Source organism: Haliotis asinina, chromosome 5 (genome assembly GCF_037392515.1).
Source record: "Haliotis asinina isolate JCU_RB_2024 chromosome 5, JCU_Hal_asi_v2, whole genome shotgun sequence".
In the NCBI taxonomy this organism is placed as follows: Eukaryota; Metazoa; Mollusca; class Gastropoda; order Lepetellida; family Haliotidae; genus Haliotis; species Haliotis asinina.
The window spans coordinates 77,054,551-77,079,228 of NC_090284.1; the positions used below are offsets into that span (position 1 = coordinate 77,054,551).

Below are 24,678 nucleotides of genomic sequence, written 5' to 3' on the forward strand. Positions count from 1 at the left end.
CCACCCACCCCCACACACGCACGCACGCACGCACGCACACACACACATACACCAACACACACGCTGTTACGGTTAAGAATTTACCGTGACAACAGTTTAAGAAATCCCCTTGTAAACCACCAAAAACAGAACAAAGACAAGTTGTTGATGTTCAAATTCTATTATTATTATATATGCAACGGGAGCAAGGTACACAAAGTCACAAGTCAATATAGCAATGCAGATTTAAGGTACAATTCAAGAGAGAAAAAATCTAAGTCAGTGGGTCACAAAATACAATATAGCAAACTCACCAAAGTCTTGGTATGAGAGAGAACAGTTATATCAGAATGTCAACACAGCGATCGGTGTGACAGCAGATAATGTAGGTCAGGCGTTGACGGGTTCTGATGATCAAGCGTGTTGGCAGTGACTCCAGCAAATATGAATGAATGTGAGTATCGCCCTCCACACGACAGCAAGCCTTTTTATATAAAAACTAAGTCATTTCCCGAATGTTCGGGCACAAACGAACATCGTCAACACTGTAGAATGCCCTAGAATAAGTCTCCCGGAAGTAAATATCGAAAACTAGGAGCAGATAAATTCCGGAAAACCAGAATGCTAAAAGTGTTGACCAGATATTAAAACGAAATGTGACCCATCATATTTGATATTCAAGACACTAAATGCTGTAACTCAATAATAATAATTTCTTAATTAATAACAAAAATATACAGAAAATACACACTCGTGACAATACACACTCGTGACAACACACACACACACACACACACGCACACGCACATGCACACAAAATCACCAAAAATGATACCATGAAGATATCCCCCAGGGAGAATTGTAGCGTGGCCTCTATGTTCATCGACGAAAGCGTCGCGTCTTCTGTACAAGGAATGAATTACCCAGTTGATGAAGGTCATACAATGTGAAATACATGATCGAGTTCAGCAGCAGTTGTTGACCTTGGGCAGAGGTCAATCAATCGTCTTTCAATCACACCTCAAAGGTGTTCTATTGGACTCAAATCAAGACTGGGAGCAGGCTGTTGCAGAGTTTGGATGCCATGTTGTTTTAGGAAGTCTAATGTTACTCTGGCAGTGTGTGCAATAACGCTGTCTTGCTGGAAGATGTGATTTCTATAATGTTGTCACGTCATTTCCTTCTGAAACACCACGGTGCCACCTATCCGGTTCAGACCGACTGCACTCCACACCGTGATGCTTGGACCATCCCACGAGTCTCTTTCAAAGACACACGCACTAAAATACAAGCATGCCTTCACAGTACTCTCAATCTGTCATCGATTGTCGAAACACAATATCGGAGGTTGACGCACTGTATCGGCAATGATGGGTCTGTTGTAGGTCCCAATGGTCTGGCGTACTCTTTCCGTCGCTCTCTGGATGCGGCCCTGCCCATGGTGGCTCAAAGTCTCTCTGTCTGTGACAGCGTTTGGACATGAATGCTCTGCACACTTTGCACTCTGCACACCTAACGTAGCAGGTTATCTCAATTTGCTTGTACTATTGATTTTGACCTTGAGAACATTGATGCTCATCCAGTAAACACTAATTTTAATACTACGTCACAAAGATTTTATGCCACAAGTTATATCTATCAAACATTTGTTAAGAATGCATCATAGGAATCCGTAGTGTTTCAAACAAAGGATGAAGATTCACAAGGCAAGATATAGAATTTGAGAATCGAACAGTAATGGGAATATACATACCTCTTTTTAGAATTTTGCCGTCTTGTCACACGAGTAAAATCTATATACAGTCATCAACATCCAGCAATGTTATGGAACTTACCGATTGCTATGTACAGGTTGCGATTTTGAATGCATGGGCTCCTCGTCTGACCTGCTAAAGTATCTGGGAACATTCCTGACGCCGATACCAGAGATAGCACATTGAGAAGACACAGCAGTAAACGTGGCATTATATTTACAATACAATGATGGATCTATAGTAAATAGCACTGTACAAAATTATAGAAATAGTAATGACACACATATCATTCCACTTGATAAAATGTTTACAACATTTTTTAAGCGTTCTCACAACTACTTTTGTACAGGTATAGTTTCATGACCATTAATGTACATTCCTGCACTGAACGGAGAATTCTTATCAGGAGAATGTACCTCAAAATGTTTCACTAACGATTTTATAACGTTGTGATTGTTTTCTGTGAAACTTTGGGAAAACTTTCACCAATGTTTCAATAACGTTTCTAAATGTTTTTGTGTAAAAGTTTGGATTTCTTTGTTTCTAGATAGAGTTCTAATAACGTAACCTGAAAAGCCTTAATATAGCAACGTTTTGAAAAAACGTATCAGAAAAATTATCAAAACGAATTCATGAAACATTTCCCCGAAAAAACACTAGAAAACGTTGGGGAAACGTTTTGTCTTAGCTAGGTTATTACTTTATATAAATCTAGTCAAGCGATCATTCATGATAATTGTAAATAGTTTCCCCAAACAACGTACTAATGTTACTGGTATATAATGAACTGGATCGTTTCGGCCTCCCCATTTCTTGCAAACTAGCTTGATAACACCGCACATCCACAGTCTGGGCACAACCTGTGTCTAGAACAAGGTTAAAAGAGTCACATAAACCTGCTCAAGCTTTTCAAATGATTCCAGTATTAACGTGTGTATGACAAAAGCATGACATCACATCAAATTAAATAGTACACTGTTCACGTGTGACATCGCACCACTCTTCACATAACAATTTATCTAACAAAGTGCAACAAAACAGATAATTTCTGGCTGGGAGAGGGATTGGGGAGCGATAGGGTCATGTCTGTGTGACCTTATAGTCACCTATAGTAATATGAATTAGGGCGTATCTGTAGAAATGGTTCATGATAAGGAAGTAGTCCTGCACGTGATCTGATAAGAGTGAGATACACACTGACTTTAACCCTGAAGGTCCATGTCCTCAACTGCTTCGTGGCCATGACGCTTTGTGCTATTTTACTCGCTGCTGTAGTCGTCTCTTGTTTCAGTAGCACTGATGCTGCTGGCAAACCACACATCGTCTTCATCGTGGCAGATGACCTTGGCTGGAATGACGTTGGCTGGATCAACCCCGACATCCAGACGCCGACACTTGACCGCCTCGCCCGTGACGGCGTCATCCTCAACTCCTCGTACGTCCAGCCGCTGTGTTCCCCGTCTAGAAACTGCTTCATGTCGGGCAAGTTCCCCTACCACACAGGTCTCCAGGATAAAGTTGTCTTCATAGAGCAGCCTAAGTACATGCCGGCGGACCTGATCACCATTCCGCAGAGGCTGAAGACCCTGGGCTATGATACCCACATGATCGGCAAGTGGCACCTCGGCTTCTGTAACTGGAAGTACACACCCACCTACAGAGGTTTCGACACCTTCATGGGTTACTATGCAGGTATGGAGGACTATTTCACACACGTCAGGGACGAGCTCACTGATTACTACGGATATGACTTCAGGAACATGACGGATGTCTACAAGGACGCACAAGGGGAATACTCCACGTACGTGTTTGTGAAAAGAGCCATCGATATCATAATGAACCATGACAAATCCAAGCCCATGTATCTGTACCTGCCGTTTCAAGCTGTACATGGACCACTGCAAGTGCCTGCTAAATATTCTGATCGCTACAGCCACATTCATGATTTGAACAGGATGGTTTACAGTGGTATGGTGAGTGCTTTGGACGATGCTGTGTACAACATCACCACTGTTCTGGAGAACCTTGGATTCATGGACAATTTGCTTCTTGTGTTTACAACGGACAATGGTGGCCTTCCATTTGCTGGTGGTAATAATTGGCCTCTGAGGGGTGGGAAAACAACAATATGGGAGGGAGGCACCAGAGGAGCCGGTTTTGTCTACAGTAAGACTCTTCTGAAGAAGAGAGGCTACACTCACCCTGGGATGTTCCATGCCGTGGACTGGTACCCAACGTTACTGGACATAGCTGGGGGTGACTCCAGCCTACTGGATATCGACGGTATGAGTCAGGTCGACATGATTCTGAACGGAGGCAGCAGCGTAAGGAATGAATTTGTCTACAACATCTACGACGACCACTATGCCGCAGCTCTCAGATGGGGAGACCTGAAGCTGATCGTTGGTGATCCTGGGTACTCTGGGTGGTACCCTCCTGCAGGGTCAGACATAGACGTCCCCGTCATGGACGACTCTTCCCTCCCAAGTGTCATGCTGTTCAACATCAGCGCCGATCCCACGGAGCACCACGACATCGCTAAGGACAACCCCACGCTCGTCAACTCCCTCCTGCAGATGCTGGCCATGAAGAATGCGACTCGGGTGCCTGCGATGGACCCACCCTCTGACCCTCGATCTAACCCGGCCAACTTCAACGGTGTCTGGAGTCCTGGGTGGTGCTAGATGAATGCAGTCACATGACCACCTACCTCAACAAGAGATCCTTATCCTTAAGTCATGTAACCAATTCAACTAAGTCTGATTTATATTACTTGCTTGTCCATGTATTTATGGTTGAGAAAATATCGAATAAGGCAGGACACCCAGTTGTAGATGAACCTTTCCGCATGCTTTTTAATGTGCTTTGCAGAAAGTGCATTAATGGAATTATTGCCATCAATATTATCTATATAAAGGGAATGATCACTTCTGAGGTTATTTGTGATGTTGTTTGTTGATGTAGCACGTATATTTTGGGCCTGGAAAAGAGCAGATCTTGCTATATTCTAAATAAGAGAAACGATTACTTTTAAAGTGGCCATGGCTGTCCTTGAAAGTGATTGAAATACCGTGAATAGCTTTCCCTTTTGAAGAGATCATAAGGACAATCGGGTCATGCAAGAGCGCGTTATGTTGACTGTCTTGTAGTTGAACATGAACCCTCGTATTGGAACAGATCTGAGTATGTCTGAGGTGTCCTGTGCCATGGAGGTGCACATCGGTAAGTCAGTCGAATTACTACAATGTGCGACCTGTGCCTCCTGCTTGTCTATTGCTGGTGACTGAAATGGGAGCACCTCACACTGGCAAGTAATAATATTAATGATAATGTGAAGTCCTTCAAAAGGTGAAGTCCTTCACCAGGTCTACCAACAGCCGGTCCTTTGTGAAGAAGCTGTTTGCAATGTGTGTACATGCAGTGTGTGGAACAAAACAGCAATTCAACTGACTCCTTCACCTGGATGAAGTCCAGTGTCAAATGTCCAGTCTCAAGGCCAGTCACTTCCCACTCGCAATCGTCAAAATGTGATTCTTAACCAAAATGTTAACGACTGTGCAATGAATTCACAGAGACTGTCACAAATTGCGAATCTTAAAAGACATAATGTAGCATATCCGGGGCGTCATGGAAAATGACAGTTTTAACCTTCTATGGAATAGGCCCATATCCAGCCTCGGAAACATTCCTGCCAACAAACCTGATCTTGTCCTTTTTCATAAAACCAATACATTTATCCGTATCGTTGAATTTTCAGTCCCTTTTGACGGATGCGTGATTGGTAAGATTCAGGAAAAGCATGATAAATATGCGGACCACTCCTTTGAAATGTCTCGCTTGCATCCCAAGTACACTGTCGCCAGGCTTCCCAATTGTTCTCGGTGCCCTTGACGCATATCAGGAGAGTGCCCGGGTTCTCCACTGGGAGCGAAACCCTTCTGACAATCTGGGTAATGCAGAAGACGCAGTGTTGGGGAGCCATCATACTCTCCGGAAAGTGCTTGGTGGGGTCGACTAGGCAGTGTTTGCTGGGAGAAGTCCCATTCGTTGTCTAGGCTGCGTGCAGAGGGGGCGAGGGCCCTGAGGTGAAGATGAGCCATACCAAACTGACTTTGCCAGGATCACTCGATCCCTCTCTGTTGCATTTTCATTTTTAATCCTTAAAGAATAATAATAGTAATAATGAGAATATTTATGACGCACCTTTTCAAGGCTAGATACCCTGCTCAAAGCGCACAATCTGATCATTATTACCCCGGATTACCCAAATTGCCTGTTTGGTGCTAGAAGGGTAACAATCTCACAACTCGTTTTTCGGGTACCCATTTCCTGCTGTGAGAACAGACGCACTTTTGAACAAACCCACTTACCTTAGATGAGACCACATGTATCACACATGTGCTTCGTTGTGGGGCAGAAAAGAGCCCCAGAAACCCTCGGGAGTTAAGCTGCCAAACGCGGTTACCCATCCAAGTACTGTCCGGGCCAAAATTTGCTTACCTTCAACTGACTGTGGCCTGACCCCGTGCGTCGCATTGTGAAATACTCTATATTCAACACCAGTAGTAGCCCGATATGTATCTTATCACACAGGTCACAGGACAGGACACTCATATGTAGACCTATAATTCTGTTACTTAAGAAGACAGCATTACCTTTTCGCATCTTGTGGCACAGCATGATGTTTTTCTAGAGGTGATTCTGTGTAAAACACAATACGAAAGGATAGAGGTTTGCTGAGACTTGGTGCCGTTCATGAGATTCAAGCACACCGTTGGACAACGTTAACAGTGGTTCACATAGCAGCACGACCTACCTTGTGTAATACTGCATCATGGCTGAGTGTTCACCTTTTCCGATGAGATTTGTTTCTTATTGCATATGATGGATGGTGTGGAGACAAGAGACAAAGGAACACATGTATGGTTCCTTGCAATATCAAGGAGACAATACACATTGTTACATGATGAAAAACATTGTCACGTGACGACATGTATTCAGAAAACACAATTTTCTAGATGAAAATGTCACGATCCTAAATGCCGTATCAACAGGTACCAGTGAACTGTTTTATATATGTCTTCATATGTACTAAACGAAAACATATTCAATGATAAGAAATACAATAGCTTCAGGAAACAAGTGACGGTGTTTTAAGATTAATGTTGAATGAATGAATCTTAGAAGCATAATCTAAAACATGTTTGCATGCTTTATTCAAAAACGCCGGACATCCACTGACTGATGTAGACACATGACCTACACCACTGAAGCAAGACTCGTTTTGCAATATTAAAATGGAAATGTGTGTATGTCGTTCTTTCAAACATTGCGCTGTGGTGAAAAAGAACATTCCAGGAATCAATGTTCTTACACAATTGAATAGTATTATATGAAGGGTGAAACATACCTGATTCAAGCATTCAATAGTCGATAGACATCGAACAATACCGTCAGTGTAACAAATGCTAACAGAACCTACATCGTTGCGACAAATAACCCACACATGGATCGTACCTTGGATGGATCTTTGAGTAAAAGCCACGAACATAACGAGGAACGTTGTGCACAAGGACAGAGCAAGACCTTCGAGTCTTTACGTATCTATAGGTCTTACCTTTCACGAGAAGGTCAGTAACCTCTCTCAACCCTGCATCCCCCAGTACGTATAGGTCTTACCTTTCACGAGAGGGTCAGTAACCTCTCTCTAGCATGCATCCCTAAGTAGTATGTGCCTTACCTTTCACGAAATGTTTACCGATTCACGACATTCATCCCGAGCCGTCCATAGGGCCAACAGCAGAGCGTGATACTCCTGAAGCTATAACACCTCTCAACAAAGATGCAAAGGAGCATCAACCTTCCAACAGGGTTAACAGCGACGTCCTGTCAACGCAGACTGAGAGCAGCTAAATATCATCGACCAACATCGGTGGCCAGAAGACAGCACAACAGATAGTGAGATTCGACAATGAATGGGATATATCTTTCAAGGGGGCCCCACCCAGGTATAAAAGGATAAGACTTGTACTGTCGAACGTTAGAGTTGACAAATCAATTAAGATTATACAAGATGCTATTATTGGATGTGGCAGGAAACGAGACGTGAATATCTCCCTCTTACAATGCTGGAAGAGTCCAAAGCCTACCTATTCTCTGCGTTTGAACATGGATACTAAAGCAGCTGAGCGAGTGCTTCAGAACGAGAAACTCAGGCCCCCAAATGTTAGAGGCAGAGAATGGGTTTCATACTCTAACAGAGATCGTAATAGTGCATCATTCTAGTTTAAAATGTGTATGATAATGTATATATTTCTCATTCACTTGTTGTAAATAGGAACATGGCATGCAAGAGGTGTAATTTACTGTAGGCAGTACCTAGAGACATTAGCAAATGACTGCGATGTCCCTGCAGTGTGTGGGCCCGTTTGCTATTACATGCAGAATGAAAACAGATCAGAATGGATATAACGGAGATGGTGGGGTGGCACTGTTAGTGTGAGTGTGAGTGTGAGTGTGAGTGTGAGTGTGAGTGTGAGTGTGAGTGTGAGTACAACAGCGTTGTAGGCAGAGTGACATATATAGTCTGTGCTCTGCTTCCCTCTTCTAACCACAGCATGACAGAGTTTGAAGAGAGTGTCAAGGAGGTGTTTGATGTTGTAGAAGAGCCATCAGAAAGTGGCTATGTTGTATTATGCGGGCACTTCCATACAGTAGATCTGTTATTCTCCAGATTTACCTAGACTATAGGGATATATGTTGTCGTCAATCGGCTATGGTGATATTAAAGGAAAAAAACTGTTAGAAAACAGAGAAGGTGTAGTGTGACATGAACGTCTCTAGGAGACAAGGAGGAGACGACCGGCACCCCGAGGGCATATGTACTATGCGGGATGACTACTACGGGGTCCTGCTGTCCCACCTTTCCAGACCTCAGTTCGATCCTGACTTCTACGTAGACACCAAGTCAAGAGTGAATGAAATGTCAACCCATGAGATTTCAAAAAAGATGATCCGATCCTGAAGACACCAGTGACAGCCGGCGACGTGAAAGGAGCAATAGGATCTTTGAAACGTGGGTGGGTTACAGAAGAACATGTAATGCTGGATGGAACCTTACGTTCGGTTGAACACCGAGCTGAGAAAACCAGCCACCAGCGATTTCTAGAAAAACGTTTAAAACTCATGGAAACTGGGCAAAACCATGGAAAACGTGATAACAAGGATCAACGTCAATTACGTGCGATCGCACAAGGAAGAAAAACTCCGGAAATTGATCGCCAGCCCAGCCTTCAACCGAAGCAAGATCTTCGACGATGACTTGGCGGCGTTCCACATTAACAAGAGCCACATGTTGTAATCTCTCACTACACTGCATCCCTAAGTACGTATAGGTCTTACCTTTTTTCGAGATTGTCAGTAACCTCGTCATTCGACTAGTTCTGGTGTTTGCCACGATTCAAACACAGACTGTCACCTACGTGAAACAGGTGACTGCAGAGGTCCAGGATGGTAACCGTCCTCTTGGCTAAGCAAACACCTCTACGAATATAGTAATCAACACGACATATTCCTCTGGGATCCCCAGTTGAGGTGACCAGTAATTCATTAAAAATTGAGTAAATCAAATTGCCATACCGACTACACCAATGATCTCAAAATCAATTCATGAGACATAGAATCATAGCTGTTCTGTACTTACTCCAGCCCACGACCCGTGAAGGTCCGGAGTAGAATAGGAATTCAGCAACGCCACAAAAAACGACTACGCTTATCGGAGAAGGCGATTAGCGGGATCGGGCGGTCAGGCTCTCTGACTGGGTTGACACATATCATTGGTTCCCAGCTGCGCAGATCGATGCTCATGCTGTTTATCACTGGATTGTTTGGTCCGGACTCGATTATTTACAGACCGCCGCCATAGAACTGGAACATTGCTGAGTGTGGCGTGAAACTAAACTCACTCACTCACTTTTCCAGGACCCTGAGAAGTTGGTAGTTTAAGAGTAAGTTTTGGAATCACCAATTCATCCTTGCAACCCTGATGTCCCTTTTTCGTCATGCAAATAATATGATTGGAGGAGCAATCCAATGTGTCAATACCTGGAAGACAACCTGTAACTATCTTGTTCTGTGAATTCAGACACCTAGTAGTATGCGAGCGAGAATTTAGTCATGTAACAGCATATGGACACACGGGCAACTGCACTTGTTTTCAGAGTGGTGCACTGTGTTTTGTTTGATCCAGTCATTCATTTTGCACCTCTGCCTTTTTCGTTCAGTCCAAAAGTTTACCTTTGCCGGACATAAATGAAGTGTTTAATTAAGACTTGTTTAGTTTTGTGGTATTTTTCTTTCCAAATGAATGTCTGGCATTTGGTCATTGCTTTCTCTTAGAGTGTAGTATGATCTAATGTCCAAACCAGGAAAGTTCATTGGTAAATCATAGATTTGTTTACAAAATGATTTCAACAAGTGGTCATCAGAAATGTCGTTGACAGAAATGGAAAGTCTTTTAGGCCATCGAGGCGGTTTACTTAGTGTACCGTCAGCAACAAGTGCCGTGGGCAATTCGGAAGGACAATGCTGACGTCTGTATGTAGTTGCTGATCTGCTGCTGTTTGTACTGTGGGCTCATGCAACGGTAGCTGACAATTATTGGCAGTTAAGGAGGGTATGTCACGGTGCATACAGCTTCAGACGCCGGAGCTGGTCACCAGTATTCTGTTTTATTGGTTATGCATAAGTAGACATATATAACTTTGTCCCAACGTTTCATTTGCTCTCGCACACTCAGACAGCACTGAAGTCGATGTGTCCAAGGTATTCTTGGACGGGTTCTGTGCCTCTGCCATAGGCAAGTACCCATTTCCCGTTTATTTGGGTTGTGTGCCAGAGGGAGGCAGACTGGGCTGCGGAGACGAACATGTAGTTTGGTTTTTGCGTTGTGTAACCCGGTAATACACACGTTTAGATTGTCAGCCCCACCTTGGTGATGCACGTTTTAATCAGGCTATGTACAAATCCCCATTTAGTCCAACCACGGAGAGGCGAACCTTATCATTATTATATTTTACAGATTAAAGATGAAAATGCAGCAGAGAGAGTTCGCGTAATCCTAGCAGAGTCAGGTTGGTAAGTCTCATCATCAGCTCAAGGTCCTTACCCCCTATACAGCCCAGGCAGCGAATGGGACTTCTAACAGGAAGCATTGCCTAGTCGAACCCACCAAGAACTTTCCGGAGAATATGAAGACTCCCCAACACTGCAGTCTTCTGCATTACGCAGATTGTCAGAAGGGCTGTGCTCCCAGTGGAGAACCCGGGCACTCTCCTGATATGCACCAAGAGATCAGGAGGTACCAAACCAAGGGGAGCCTGACAACAGTATACTTGGGGTGCAAGCGAGACATATAAAAGGTGAGGTCCGTATATTTATCATGCTTTTCCTGAGTCTTGCCAATCACGTTGCTATCAAAAGGGACAGAATATTCAATGACATAACGAGGTAAGGGTGTCTCTGTGCGAACGGATCTCCCTCCTAAAACTGAAAAATTGAAGAAAAAAAATCGAAAAAGTCGCGAACTCTACGATAAAGACACGTGGTACACAAGGTTGAAACTAGTTGGTGCAAATCATTTTATTGAATCATGGGACCCCCGGGAAACGAACTCACGTTGGAAAGTGTTCACTCAATAAATATCCACAGAAGTAAACATCACAAATTCACAAGGCTGACTTCACGAAATGTACTACGTCCAGCAACTGTAAGAGTTAATTCTGAAAGAAACATCTAGATCAATCATTTAATGCTTGAATTCCTGATGCTTCGATATGTGTGATCAGCTACACGTGGTCACTATTTGAGGTGATGTGTGTGTAATATAAACAACGATCTTGAAATCAGTCTATTAAAGCAGTCGATCACAGTTGTATTGTAATAATGTTACCAGTGCCCTGAAGATCGACGTTAACTTACCATGACAACTATCTGGGATTCTGATTCTGGGTACAAATTAACACTGTCTGTGTGATGTTTTTGACTGTCTTACATAAGAGGGGCTGAACAGTGTTCTCGGAATCATGATTAGAACGTGCTTCAGCTGATTCCGCGTTCAGCACGTGCTATTGAGGGTGGCGTCGACAGTAAATTAGAATCATTGAGTGGATACATTAACTGTACTTAGTATTCGAAATGGAGCAGCTGTTGTCTTGTGTTTCCTTCAGCGAGACAAGTGGAACCTTGCACAACTTTAGCATCGATACAGCGAGTGTTTTTGCTCCTATTTGTTATAGATCGTAACATGCAACGTTTTTGTGAATCAATTCCCAAAGAACCATCCAGCGTAATTTGATGCCTTGCTATTGTGTTTTTAGCAATGTGTTGTCTGGACATAAGGTGCTATGTATAATATAAACAATGGTCAAGCAGTTGGTATTAGTACTAATGTTCTCAGCGCCATAAAGATTGTAAACATGGACAGACAATTGGCATCGACGGGGTATACATTATCACAAGAGTGAAACTCCTAATATGTACAGGATGACTTGTGCAAGTATATTTACAATATGGTCAGAAGGAATTGATTATTCTTCTGCATACATGACGTCACAAATTACTTATATGTCCTCTGGCTCGTTCTACATTTGCCATTGTCCAAAACATAAAACACATTTGCCTGGAAGAGATAACAGATACGGTAACAATAAAGTTTCCAATACTGGCCTGCAGACAAACACCATGGGATTCAATGCAATGATCGTCGAATGTCGTTTCCTCTAATCCAAATTCCCATCTGCGTTAGTAGAGTCTGATACGTATTCATCAGCTTGTAAAGTTCAGTGCTGAGCATATGTTCGCGAGCTACACAACACTGTCGCGATGTAGCGAATTTTCATCTCCCTGGAAGCGCAGGCGGTTATCGTCGCCTTCGTCACCTGGCTTGGAGATACTATCTCTTTCCTGCTGACCCAGTGAATTTTCATCAAGACCAGTCTGTTGTCCAGTCGCATGTTCTGCAGGATCCTCCGACTTTGTCATTGCTAGGTCGTACTTCTGAGAACAAAACAGACATTGCATGACATTATCCATGATACATGGATGTTTTGCATACAATCGTATGAACCATTCACGTGCATGGCAATTTTCAGTGGCTCATGCCCAATGCTGTTATTGGGTGTGTACCTTAAAAAGCGTTCTTAACGTTTACTAAGGTATCCTGTACTTTACACTTTACTTACACTCTTAAAAAAAAATAATAAAAAAATAACCCGCAAAACCAAAAACATCAATGAAAATTTACTGTTATTCAAGGACGTGTAGATCAGTGGAAACCAAACGTACATGAATGAAATTTTGATCACAGTCATTACTGCTGTCCACCAGATGGTGTTGAAGTATGACCGAGGTGATACGATGGCGTTCGCGTAGGTGGGTTACCCGGATGTACCGTTCTTGGGCAGGTGTGGTGACTCTAAGTCTTCTTGCTCTTGGGCGGTCATTTGTCGAATTTGTTTGATGAAATCGATCCCACAATCGAGTCCCACCTCACTCTTTGATTCGCCCGCTTGCAATCGCCCAATTGCCTGATTTCGATCGGTAGCGTTGAGACGTCCCATTTTCGTGTACAATACTTTCAAAGATCGTGGATGAAATTGTGAGATTCATTTGGGACTTTTATAGTCACATGTTGTACTCATGTTTTGCACGTGAGAAACAATCACGGTGCCTGATATTCGTGCTGCATGACATCCACGCACATCATGACAATCCTGATTGATAAAACCGTTCAAATTCAGTTTTGGTTGCGTTTGGTAAAGCATGATCTTCTAATACATTTCAGCAACAATGTGCAACGTTAAAAAATATTTGAGTTTACACATGTGTGCAAAATTGTAAGTATCATTTTTAAATTTTAAATTTCATTTTGCGTTTCTTTTTTTTTTTGAAGAGTGTACAAAGAATCAGGATTGTTATTATCAATATCTTTACCCCTTTGTGGTTGACCCCAAATCTGAGAGGTTTGAGGATCGTCTCAGGCAAACAGGGGAAGAGGCGGTCGAACAGTGGACAGATGAGACGAGGGTCGATACTCGATGGTTTCCGTGGGCCTGCCCCAAACAATTACTACAGGTATCAATCAATACACTGACACAACAACCACAGGTTCTTTGGGTATACTGAGGTTGATCAACGGGGTCAGTTATGCCCATCAACGTGGGTGGCAATAGTAGGTGGAATATTGCTGAGTGCGGCGTAAAACTAAACTCACTCACTCACGAGCGTCGATATATCCTGCAAGAATGGCGACACTGATTCAAGAAGACCGCCAATATGTCCTGCAGCAATGGCGACATTAACTCAACAACGGGTCAATATAGCTGTCAATAAAGATTATACTTTTTGACGGTGGAAACACGGACGAAGAAGAAGTGAGTGAGTGAGTGAGTTAAGATTTAACGTCAAATCGGCAATATTTGAGTCATATCGTGACGGGAACCTGTGCGACATTGAAATGAAATACTTGGATAAGTCTGTCGTCAAAGGACAGTAAAATCACTAGAATACCACAATTACAAGTAAAACTAGTATGTAAAGTTAAACAAATAGCACTATTTAGACAGTACAATGTAAAAACTGACTATAGATCGTCAACAGCAGAAGACGTGCTTTACAAACCTGTTATAAAACTGACTATGAGTCCGACGATGACCAGGATCGTCATGGCTGTAGGGGTGTAATACAGATAGCTCAGCGTGTACATTCCGTAGAAAGGATCGCTGTGAACAGAGACAAACTTCATTTAACCATCGATGTTGTGGAATCAAGACTGCTCTGACCGTAACACAACCGTTGCCAACCCTTGAAATAAAACCTGTTTGTACATTGGTGTTGATGTGTACCTTGTGTATTAACACTCGCATTCGTTGTTGTTGAAGCGAGGCTGTTGTATAAACACTGGTATCAGTTGCTGGTGAACCACAGGCAGACTGTAGCGCAAATAAAGTTGCGCAGCTTAGAGAAAATGACCAGTCTTCTTACATGCAAGCGAAGCGAGCAAAAGTTGGCAACGTACTTTCCTCGCTTCAGTTCGAAAAATATTTTTCATGTCAACATAAAATATCGCCACCATCAGAAGTATACACCTATTTCTTCACTTGGTTGTGCTCTCACGTTTCCAACCCCACGTTGAACAATTAGTCATGTCAAAATATTTTATTCAACATTTTAAGCGCAACCCGTGGTAGATCAGACCGTTCTTCGCCTCCATTACCCCTTCCAGCTTCCGGTTCAAAAGAGTGAAGGAACAGGAAGGTATTATTCCACATGGAACACTTACAGTTACCTCCCCTGCTTCATTCGCTCATTACACCAGAAGTGTTTTATATAGAATAAATGTTGCGCAAATTCTAACAATAGCAACGACAGATAAGACAAATAGATCCCAACATGTTCATGATAGAATTAAGCAATATGGTATTTGTTTTCAATTTCTGCTTATTCTTGTTCCGTCACTTCGTTCATCCGGAAGCTGGCAGAGGTAATGGAGGCGAAGAACGATCTGAATACCATGAGTGGCACTTAAAATGTTGAATAAAACATATTTCACGTGAGAAATTATCAAACGTGAAGTAGGAAATGTGAGAGCATAACTAAATGAGGAAACGGGAGCGTACCTTTGATGGTGGCGATATTTTATTCTGAGACTGAAAATATTTTGCGATCCGAAGCGAGGAAAGTACGTTGCCAACCTTTGCTCGCTTCGCTTGCATATATGAATACTTGTCATATTCTCTAAGCTGCGCAACGCCATTTGCGCTACAGTTTGCCTGTGGATGAAGTGAGGCTATTGTATAAACACTTGTATCAGTTGCTGGTGAAGTGAGCTATTGTATAAACACTGGTATCAGTTGCTGGTGAAGTGAGGCTATTGTATAAATGCTGGTATCAGTTGTGAAGTGAGGCTATTGTGTAAACACTAGTATCAGTTGTGAAATGAGGCTATTGTATTAACACTGGTATCAGTTGTGAAGTGAGGCTATTGTATAAACACTGGTATCAGGTGTGAAGTGAGGCTATTGTATAAACACTGGTATCAGTTGCTGGTGAAGTGAGGCTATTGTGTAAACACTAGTATCAGTTGTGAAGTGAGGCTGTTGTATAAACACTGGTATCAGTTGTGAAGTGAGGCTATTGTATAAACACTGGTATCAGTTGTGAAGTGAGGCTATTGTATAAACACTGGTAACAGTTGTGAAGTGAGACTATTGTATAAACACTGGTATCAGTTGTGAAGTGAGGCTATTGTATAAACACTGGTATCAGTTGTGAAGTGAGGCTATTGTATAAACACTGGTAACAGTTGTGAAGTGAGACTATTGTATAAACACTGGTATCAGGTGTGAAGTGAGGCTATTGTATAAACACTGGTATCAGTTGCTTGTGAAGTGAGGCTATTATATAAACACTGGTATCAGTTGTGAAGTGAGGCTATTGTATAAACACTGGTATCAGGTGTGAAGTGAGGCTATTGTATAAACAAGGATATCCATCGCTGCTGAAGTGTAATAACAGTTAAAACTTTGACGTATGTTGTTATGAATGTGTGGATGTTGTGTAAATGTTCATTAATACCCTTGGAGTAATCAATGACGGGCTTGTTATTGCTATACTGGTGTTACCTTGAATGGGCTTGCGTGTCTGTCAGGTTTCCGCTTGATACTGTCGAAAGATTGGCTCCTGTTGTTGTACTTGTGATGTTCCAGTTGCAACCGTCAGTGAGAAGAGGGGACTTAACGCTAGTAGTTGCCTTGGTAACGAAAGCTCCGATGCCAACCCAAAACATGAAGAGCGTTGAAACACAGAAACCGACAATGGCGCCCTGAAAATGAGTTGAGTTGGGTTTCACATCGCAGAGGTATTATTTCAGCCATATGGTGACGAGATCTAGTTTGAATTCAAGCACATTTTCAGTGCAAATGAGTTTGTACTTGAATATATACATATCAAGGAACTGAATATATGTATATATGGTGGTGCTACGATATTTTCTTGCTTTATTCATTATATTAATATTTAAAACAAGAAAATGTCGTAGCACCACATCCAAAAGCAGGCAAATTGTTTTTCACATTGCGTAGCTATAGTTCCTTTATATATATATTCAAGTACGAACTCATTCGTACTGAAAATGTGCTTGAATGAATATATTCATTACATTAATATTTAAAACAAGAAAATGTCGTAGCACCACATCCAAAAGCAGGCAAATTGTTTTTCACATTACTTAACTATAGTTCCTTGAGAATGAAGATTTCAAATACACAAGATCAGATGCGCTTTATGTTCAGTCGGCAATAGCTGGGAACTTACAACGTTGTTCGCCCACGGGAAGATCATGCCGAGAACGAAGACGCCGAATACGGGACCGTTGATGATAGCATAGACACTGTAGGACGCCTGTAACACCGTTCCCATCTGTGACACCATGAACGCCAAGGCTATCATTACAGCTCCAGACACGAGCACTGTATAGTCCACGTACAAAAACATATGTCAGTGTTGCATGTACAACCATCACACGTCAGTTGTGAGTGTGCTTATTGTAAGTTGTCGACTGGTCACAAGGGGGCATGGGTTGATGTATCCCCGACAGGCAATGTTCCCAGAAGGACCAGTGAACAACGTATTTATCTAATTAAACACCTAAATGTTAATTTTGAACTGTTTCAAGCATGGATATCGCGTGGTACACTTCAGCCAACCTGTGTGAGTCAAACAATTCGAAACTTGCATCTTGCTTTTTTCCTGCCGCTATTGTCTTAGTAAACCTTTTAAGTCTCCGCGGTGTAATTCCTCTTCTTAATGTTCACAGGGGCTATATTTGAACGTCTTGTCAAAAGTATATATTGGAATTTTAGGCAATTCGTTTCGTAGCCATCATTAGATTGTGCAGACCACACAAGAAAAGCATCGATTTGCATTTGCAAACATCGGTAATTCGAGATAAAAAAGTACTGCCACGAGGTACCGATTGAGTTGCCATTGGCAGATTAGCACATTGACATGTACCTCGCTTGTAAGTGGGGAACATTGACAATAACATACTAGGCACATAAAGAAACTGTGGATACAAAAATGTAAAATCTAAATTTATCAAATCTATGTTGACATAAGGATTTAAACTCAGGGATCAGTGGCATGTATCCAACATGCATCCACGCGCCACATTCCGTGAATGTCAGTGTTTTCGTTCTTGAGACGTGCAGTACATTGTTGCACGTGCATTCCGGGAAGGAGAAACAGAGCAAATGAATGTCACAGAATACTGTCACTTTAGAAATCTCAACCCCATGCCCTAGCGATCGTTAAAAAAATTAACGCCTATTGAAACGCATAGCATGCCAAGGTTGAAGTTTGCACAACGTCATGAGATAAAAGATAGATCTTTTCTTTTCTATTCTGCTACTTCATTGAGGGGAGATAACTCTCACTTACTCGTTTCTCGTGCATTTACTATTTTGTACACTTTATGTTTTGCACGATTTTATAGCACTTCCTGGTCTTATTTTCAAGTAAAATAAAATAACTGAAACAATAATCATATTTTTGCACCCCCGAAATGCCACGTTCAACAACCAGTGACATACATTTGTTTGGTGTTTATATAACTATTGTAAATAATGTAAACACAAAACAAAGCATCACAAAGTGAACACTTAAAGGACACAGCTACATCCAGCCTCAAAACAGAATAAGTGCACCTGCACTGCATATATTACAACAGCATTGTTTGTGGATCGATATATGAGTGAGTGAGTGAGTGAGTAAGTGAGTGAGCGAGCATGAGTGAACAATCCCGGAACAAACTCAACATGGGCCACTGTGTTGGAAATGTGGATCAGGACACTGGGACGGTGGGTGGGTGAGCATGGTTTTACGTCGCGTTTAGTGATATCCCAACAAGATTAGAGTGTTCATCGTTTGGTTGTAAAATACGTTGGTATGGTTAGATGGGACATCGTCTGGTTGTAAAATACGTTGGTATGGTTAGATGGGACATCGTCTGGTTGTAAAATACGTTGGTATGGTTAGATGGGACATCGTCTGGTTGTAAAATACGTTAGTATGGTTAGATGGGACATCGTCTGGTTGTAAAATACGTTGGTATGGTTAGATGGGACATCGTCTGGTTGTAAAATACGTTAGTATGGTTAGATGGGACATCGTCTGGTTGTAAAATACGTTGGTATGGTTAGATGGGACATCGTCTGGTTGTAAAATACGTTGGTATGGTTAGATGGGACATCGTCTGGTTGCATGGGCACATAAGCTAGTATGTCTTGAGAGGACGTGGCCTTCTTGGGCACATAAGCTAGTATGTCTTGAGAGGACGTGGCCTTCTTGGGCACATAAGCTAGTATGTCTTGAGAGGACGTGGCCTTCTTGGGCACATAAGTTAGTATGTCTTGAGAGGACGTGGCCTTCTTGGGCACATAAGTTAGTATTGCTAGAGAGGACATCGTCCGGTTGTGAGCGTACCGTTATATGGCTAGAGAGGACATCGTCCGGTTGGGCACATACGTTAGTATGGCTAGAGAGGCGACTATCGGGTTGGGGAAATATGGGAGGTGGGGTAGTATGTAACCTACCTATCACTTTGGACATGATGGTGGCCTTCCGGTCTGTGAGATGAGGGAGGAAATAGGGTCTAATGATGTCTTGTGGGATGACGGCCGCCATTGCGTTCAAGTTACTGGACAGCGAGCTGAAGGTATAGCGAACATAACATACAGCATCGTGTCGTTATTTCCACACACCTGTGTCCACAGTAAACTCTAATGTCACACTTGTAAGAAGGGGTTGCCGAGAGATTCTGTTTCATACCTACGTTGTATACAGACTCTTGACGAGGATGTACATCGCTTTGTGCAGCCAGTGCTTGATAAAATGTGACACCTCTAAAATCAAACACCTATGGTCATAGACTGCAGGGCACGATCTATATATACAGATGGGAAAAAGTATCGGAACTCTCAAATTTATGACCGTACTTATCCCAGTCAAGTCCGTCTTCACAGGAAATTATTTTGTAACCAAAGTACTCACACGACGTTTCATTCACACAAAAGCCAACAAAACATAATCGGAATAGCATAATAGGATTAATCATAGATCATGTAATAAAAGTGAAATTAAGATAACATAATGTGTCAAGGTCGCTAGGTCCAGAAACAGAAGACACAGTCCGTATCTTGTGTAACATCCGCCCATCTCGATGACCCTCGTCCTCATGCAATGTACAAGACATTGAATCCGATGCTTGGGCAACTTTTCAATTCTTAGTGAGATAATTTGCTCTAGTTCATCAATATTCTGGATTTGCGGATCTCTCTGGCGAGCCTTACGCCCCAGAATGTCCCAAAAATTGCTCGACAGGCTTCAAATCAGGACCTCTGCCTGGTCATGCATTGGTGTTAATGGCTTCTTGATACAGAGAATGAATGAATGCTCGTACTCGATGTGGCCTGATCTTGTCATCCATAAAGATTGGCCTTGTTAAAAATTGGCCTTTGATTATCAAAAGGGGCAATACCTGCCTCCTGAAGGGTTTCTCTTGGTACCTTAATTTGTCCATTCAGATTTCTTCTATTTTCAGTCGGGCGGTGGGGTAGCGTAGTGGTTAAATCGTTCGCTCGTCACGCCGAAGATCCGGGTTCGATTCCCCATATGGGTACAATGTGTGAAGCCCTTTCTCTGGTGTCTCCCGCCGTGACACTCTATTTTCAGTCAATGGAAGGGAACGTCTTCCATTCCTTTGATCAAATGCCATGCTCCTTTGCACCAGTTCTATGACAGAAGTGTGATGTCGAAGCCATTGTAGTTTTAACGTCGGACTTGGTACAAAGGGAAATCGTCGAACAAGTCTAGACATGGCTGCGTCGTGTCTAGCTGATGTACGTGAACGACGCAGATTCTTTACATCGTTTGTTTGGTGATATGTCCTCACTGATCGACTGATTGTTGAGGTTTGCTGACCTGGTTGCGTGGCAATATGACAGCCCGGCAATAAGGCATACCTATAACTTGCCATCGTTTAATGACGTTTGTTGAGGGGGGATACGTTTTAGCTCAATTTTGTAACAAGAGTGAATGATAACTGAAACTGTTTTTTCGTGACGTTTTTCATACGCTCAACATTTGCTACCCGCAAGTTACATCTGAGAGAGCAAACAGGTTATAGTGTTAATATATTATCACAATGTTGTTACATGGGAATTTGTAAGATATTGAGAGAAAACGGTATTAGGTTTTGCGATTCTTTACTTTTTTCCACGTGTATAGGTCATTCTGTGTCCGTGAGAGGGTTGTCGAGAACAATAGCTGTGATAGATTATGCTTGCACCACGATGGGAAGTGAACAAAACACGCATCAGTTCCGATATATCAAACCCCAAAATAGGAACTGGTTTCAGAGCATTCACAAATCTCAATAACAACAGAGTATTCACATCAATGCAGTTTTCCCTCTGACGACCTCTGACAACCCCTGGTAACCTCTGACAACCAACCAGAGATGGTCATGATCGATAAACACAAACCACTATACGATTCGGTTTTATTTCTGTACCGTCCATTTTCGATATCTTTAACAAACTCATACACGTCACACGTTCATTTGATAGTAAACCCTTCCAGGAGTAGAATTTGTGGCTCGACATGGTACACAAAATTTCAGCATAGTACATTGCACTCGGAAGATAAAGTCCAGTTTTGAAATTATGCGTGCTGTTCTAACTGGTTGTTCACAGATTACAAAATCTAACGTTGATGAAATGTACGGCTGACCCCGAGCAGACTTGGGAGGGTTTAGACAGTGTCAGTAGTGCAGAAAGGGGAGGGGGTTGTAATGTCTTTGATATGCTATACCTGAGGCTGCCGCTGAACAAACTGGACACGAAGATGCCAGGTACGCCAGGCGTGTCCGCCAGGATGTCCATCACGTACAAGGGCACCAGCTGTAACAGTTGTAACAGCAACGCAGCTCACATATCAGTACAACATCTCACTACAGATCACATATCAGTACAACATCTCACTACAGATCACATATCAGTACAACATCTCACTACAGATCACATATCAGTACAACATCTCACTACAGATCACATATCAGTACAACATCTCACTACAGATCACATATCAGTCCAACATCTCACTACAGATCACATATCAGTACAACATCTCACTACAGATCACATATCAGTACAACATCTCCCTACAGATCACATATCAGTACAACATCTCACTACAGATCACATATCAGTACAACATCTCCCTACAGATCACATATCAGTACGGCAATATGTCACTGCAGCACATACACATAACACTACGAAACATATACGTGACACTATAACACACAAACATAACACCACATCGCATATACATAACACTACAATATACACACATATAACACGACACATATACACAACACTACTTCACACACACACGAACATATATATACGCTTCACACAGCAGTACACCTAACAGTGCTACAAAACAGCCGAGGGTCATAAGATGGGGGAATAGAACAAGCTGGAGGGTAAAAGGCCAGAAAGACTGCCCCAAATCCGGGAGACAGCGTTGGACCTGACAATAACAATGGAAGGACACATTTCAAGAAACTGACGTAAAATATCTCTTACGTGTGTACTATTATAGCAAAATCCGTAATGCAGATGACAAACACACTTCCACATTAATCAAGCGGTAATGTATTGACTGAGTTCATCCCTGGAGAAATGTAGTGTCTAGAAAGTGCCGTACATCACCACAGCTGGTGAAAGGTGTACCTCACCTGGTCAGTCCTACTGATGAGGCTGTTGAAGCTGATGGGGTGGCAGTCGGAGTAGAAGGCGAACATCACGATGCCGACCATGCAGCACAAGCTGATGAGGAAGAATAGTCCCGGTATGTTCACCAACATCGCCCTGGTACAGATACTGGTGCTTTGTTACAGGATCAGGTATATAACAAGGGTTATCACGTACCTGACAAACACAGGCTAGTGATGTATTACAGGAACAGGTATATAACAAGGGTTATCACACAACTGACAAACACATGCTAGTGATGTATTACAGGATCAGGTATTTAACAAGGGTTGTCACACAACTGACAAATAAAGGCTAGTGATGTATTACAGGAACAGGTATTTAACAAGGGTTATTACACAACTAACAAACAGAGGTTAGTGATGTACTACAGGATGAGGTATATAACAAGGGTTATCACACAACTGACAAACACAGGCTGGTATTGTATTACAGGATCAGGTTTATAGCAAGGGTTATCACACAACTAACAAACACAGGCTAGTGATGTATTACAGGATCAGGTATTTAACAAGGGTTATCACACAACTGACAAATAAAGGCTAGTGATGTATTACAGGATCAGGTATTTAACAAGGGTTATCACACAACTGACAAATAAAGGCTAGTGATGTATTACAGGATCAGGTATATAACAAGGGTTATCACACACCTGACAAACACAGGCTGGTGATGTATTACAGGATCAGGTATTTAACAAGGGTTATCACACACCTGACAAACACAGGTTAGTGATGTATTACAGATACAGGTATTTAACAAGGGTTATCACACATCTAACAAACACAGGATAGTGGTGTATTACAGGAACAGGTATTTAACAAGGGTTATCACACAACTGACAAACACAGGCTGGTGATGTATTACAGGATCAGGTATTTAACAAGGGTTGTCACACAACTGACAAACACAGGTTAGTGATGTATTACAGGATCAGGTATTTAACAAGGGTTATCACACAACTGACAAATAAAGGCTAGTGATGTATTACAGGATCAGGTATATAACAAGGGTTATCACACAACTGACAAATAAAGGCTGGTGATGTATTACAGGATCAGGTATTTAACAAGGGTTATCACACACCTGACAAACACAGGCTAGTGATGTATTACAGATACAGGTATTTAACAAGGGTTATCACACATCTAACAAACACAGGATAGTGGTGTATTACAAGATCAGGTATTTAACAAGGGTTATCACACAACTGACAAACACATGCTGGTGATGTATTACAGGATCAGGTATTTAACAAGGGTTGTCACACAACTGACAAACACATGCTAGTGATGTATTAAAGATACAGGTACATAACAAGGGTTATCACACATCTAACAAACACAGACTAGTGGTGTATTACAGGAACAGGTATTTAACAAGGGTTATCACACAACTGACAAATAAAGGCTAGTGATGTATTACAGGATCAGGTATATAACAAGGGTTATCACACAACTGACAAACACAGGCTGGTGATGTATTACAGGATCAGGTATTTAACAAGGGTTATCACACACCTGACAAACACAGGTTAGTGATGTATTACAGATACAGGTATTTAACAAGGGTTATCACACATCTAACAAACACAGGATAGTGGTGTATTACAAGATCAGGTATTTAACAAGGGTTATCACACAACTGACAAACACATGCTGGTGATGTATTACAGGATCAGGTATTTAACAAGGGTTGTCACACAACTGACAAACACATGCTAGTGATGTATTAAAGATACAGGTACATAACAAGGGTTATCACACAACTGACAAACACAGGTTAGTGATGTATTACAGGATCAGGTATTTAACAAGGGTTATCACACAACTAACAAACAGAGGTTAGTGATGTATTACAGGATCAGGTGTTTAAGAAGGGTTATCACACACCTGACAAACACAGGCTGGTGATGTATTACAGGATCAGGTATTTAACAAGGGTTATCACACAACTGACAAACACAGGTTAGTGATGTATTACAGGATCAGGTATTTAACAAGGGTTATCACACAACTGACAAACACAGGCTGGTGATGTATTACAGG

At 42.1% G+C, this 24,678-nt stretch overlaps 1 protein-coding gene and 1 pseudogene across 1 annotated transcript in view; one reads left to right on the forward strand and one right to left on the reverse strand.

Annotated features, from left to right (window-relative positions):
* The first annotated feature begins 2,974 nt into the window (after positions 1-2,974).
* LOC137284551 (arylsulfatase I pseudogene) lies at positions 2,975-4,417 on the forward strand (annotated as a pseudogene).
* Positions 4,418-11,347: 6,930 nt separating this feature from the next.
* Positions 11,348-24,678, reverse strand: part of LOC137284313 (sodium-coupled monocarboxylate transporter 1-like) — a 23,399-nt gene continuing 10,068 nt past the window's right edge. The window contains exons 7-14 of the mRNA XM_067816081.1: positions 22,594-22,726; positions 21,663-21,751; positions 19,385-19,500; positions 17,106-17,260; positions 16,415-16,614; positions 14,412-14,512; positions 13,725-13,843; positions 11,348-12,788 (exon numbers count right to left, since the gene is read on the reverse strand). Of these exons, the coding sequence (XP_067672182.1) occupies positions 12,597-12,788; positions 13,725-13,843; positions 14,412-14,512; positions 16,415-16,614; positions 17,106-17,260; positions 19,385-19,500; positions 21,663-21,751; positions 22,594-22,726 (1,105 nt within the window). The 3' untranslated portion in view covers positions 11,348-12,596. The remainder of the gene's footprint in view (positions 12,789-13,724; positions 13,844-14,411; positions 14,513-16,414; positions 16,615-17,105; positions 17,261-19,384; positions 19,501-21,662; positions 21,752-22,593; positions 22,727-24,678) is intronic.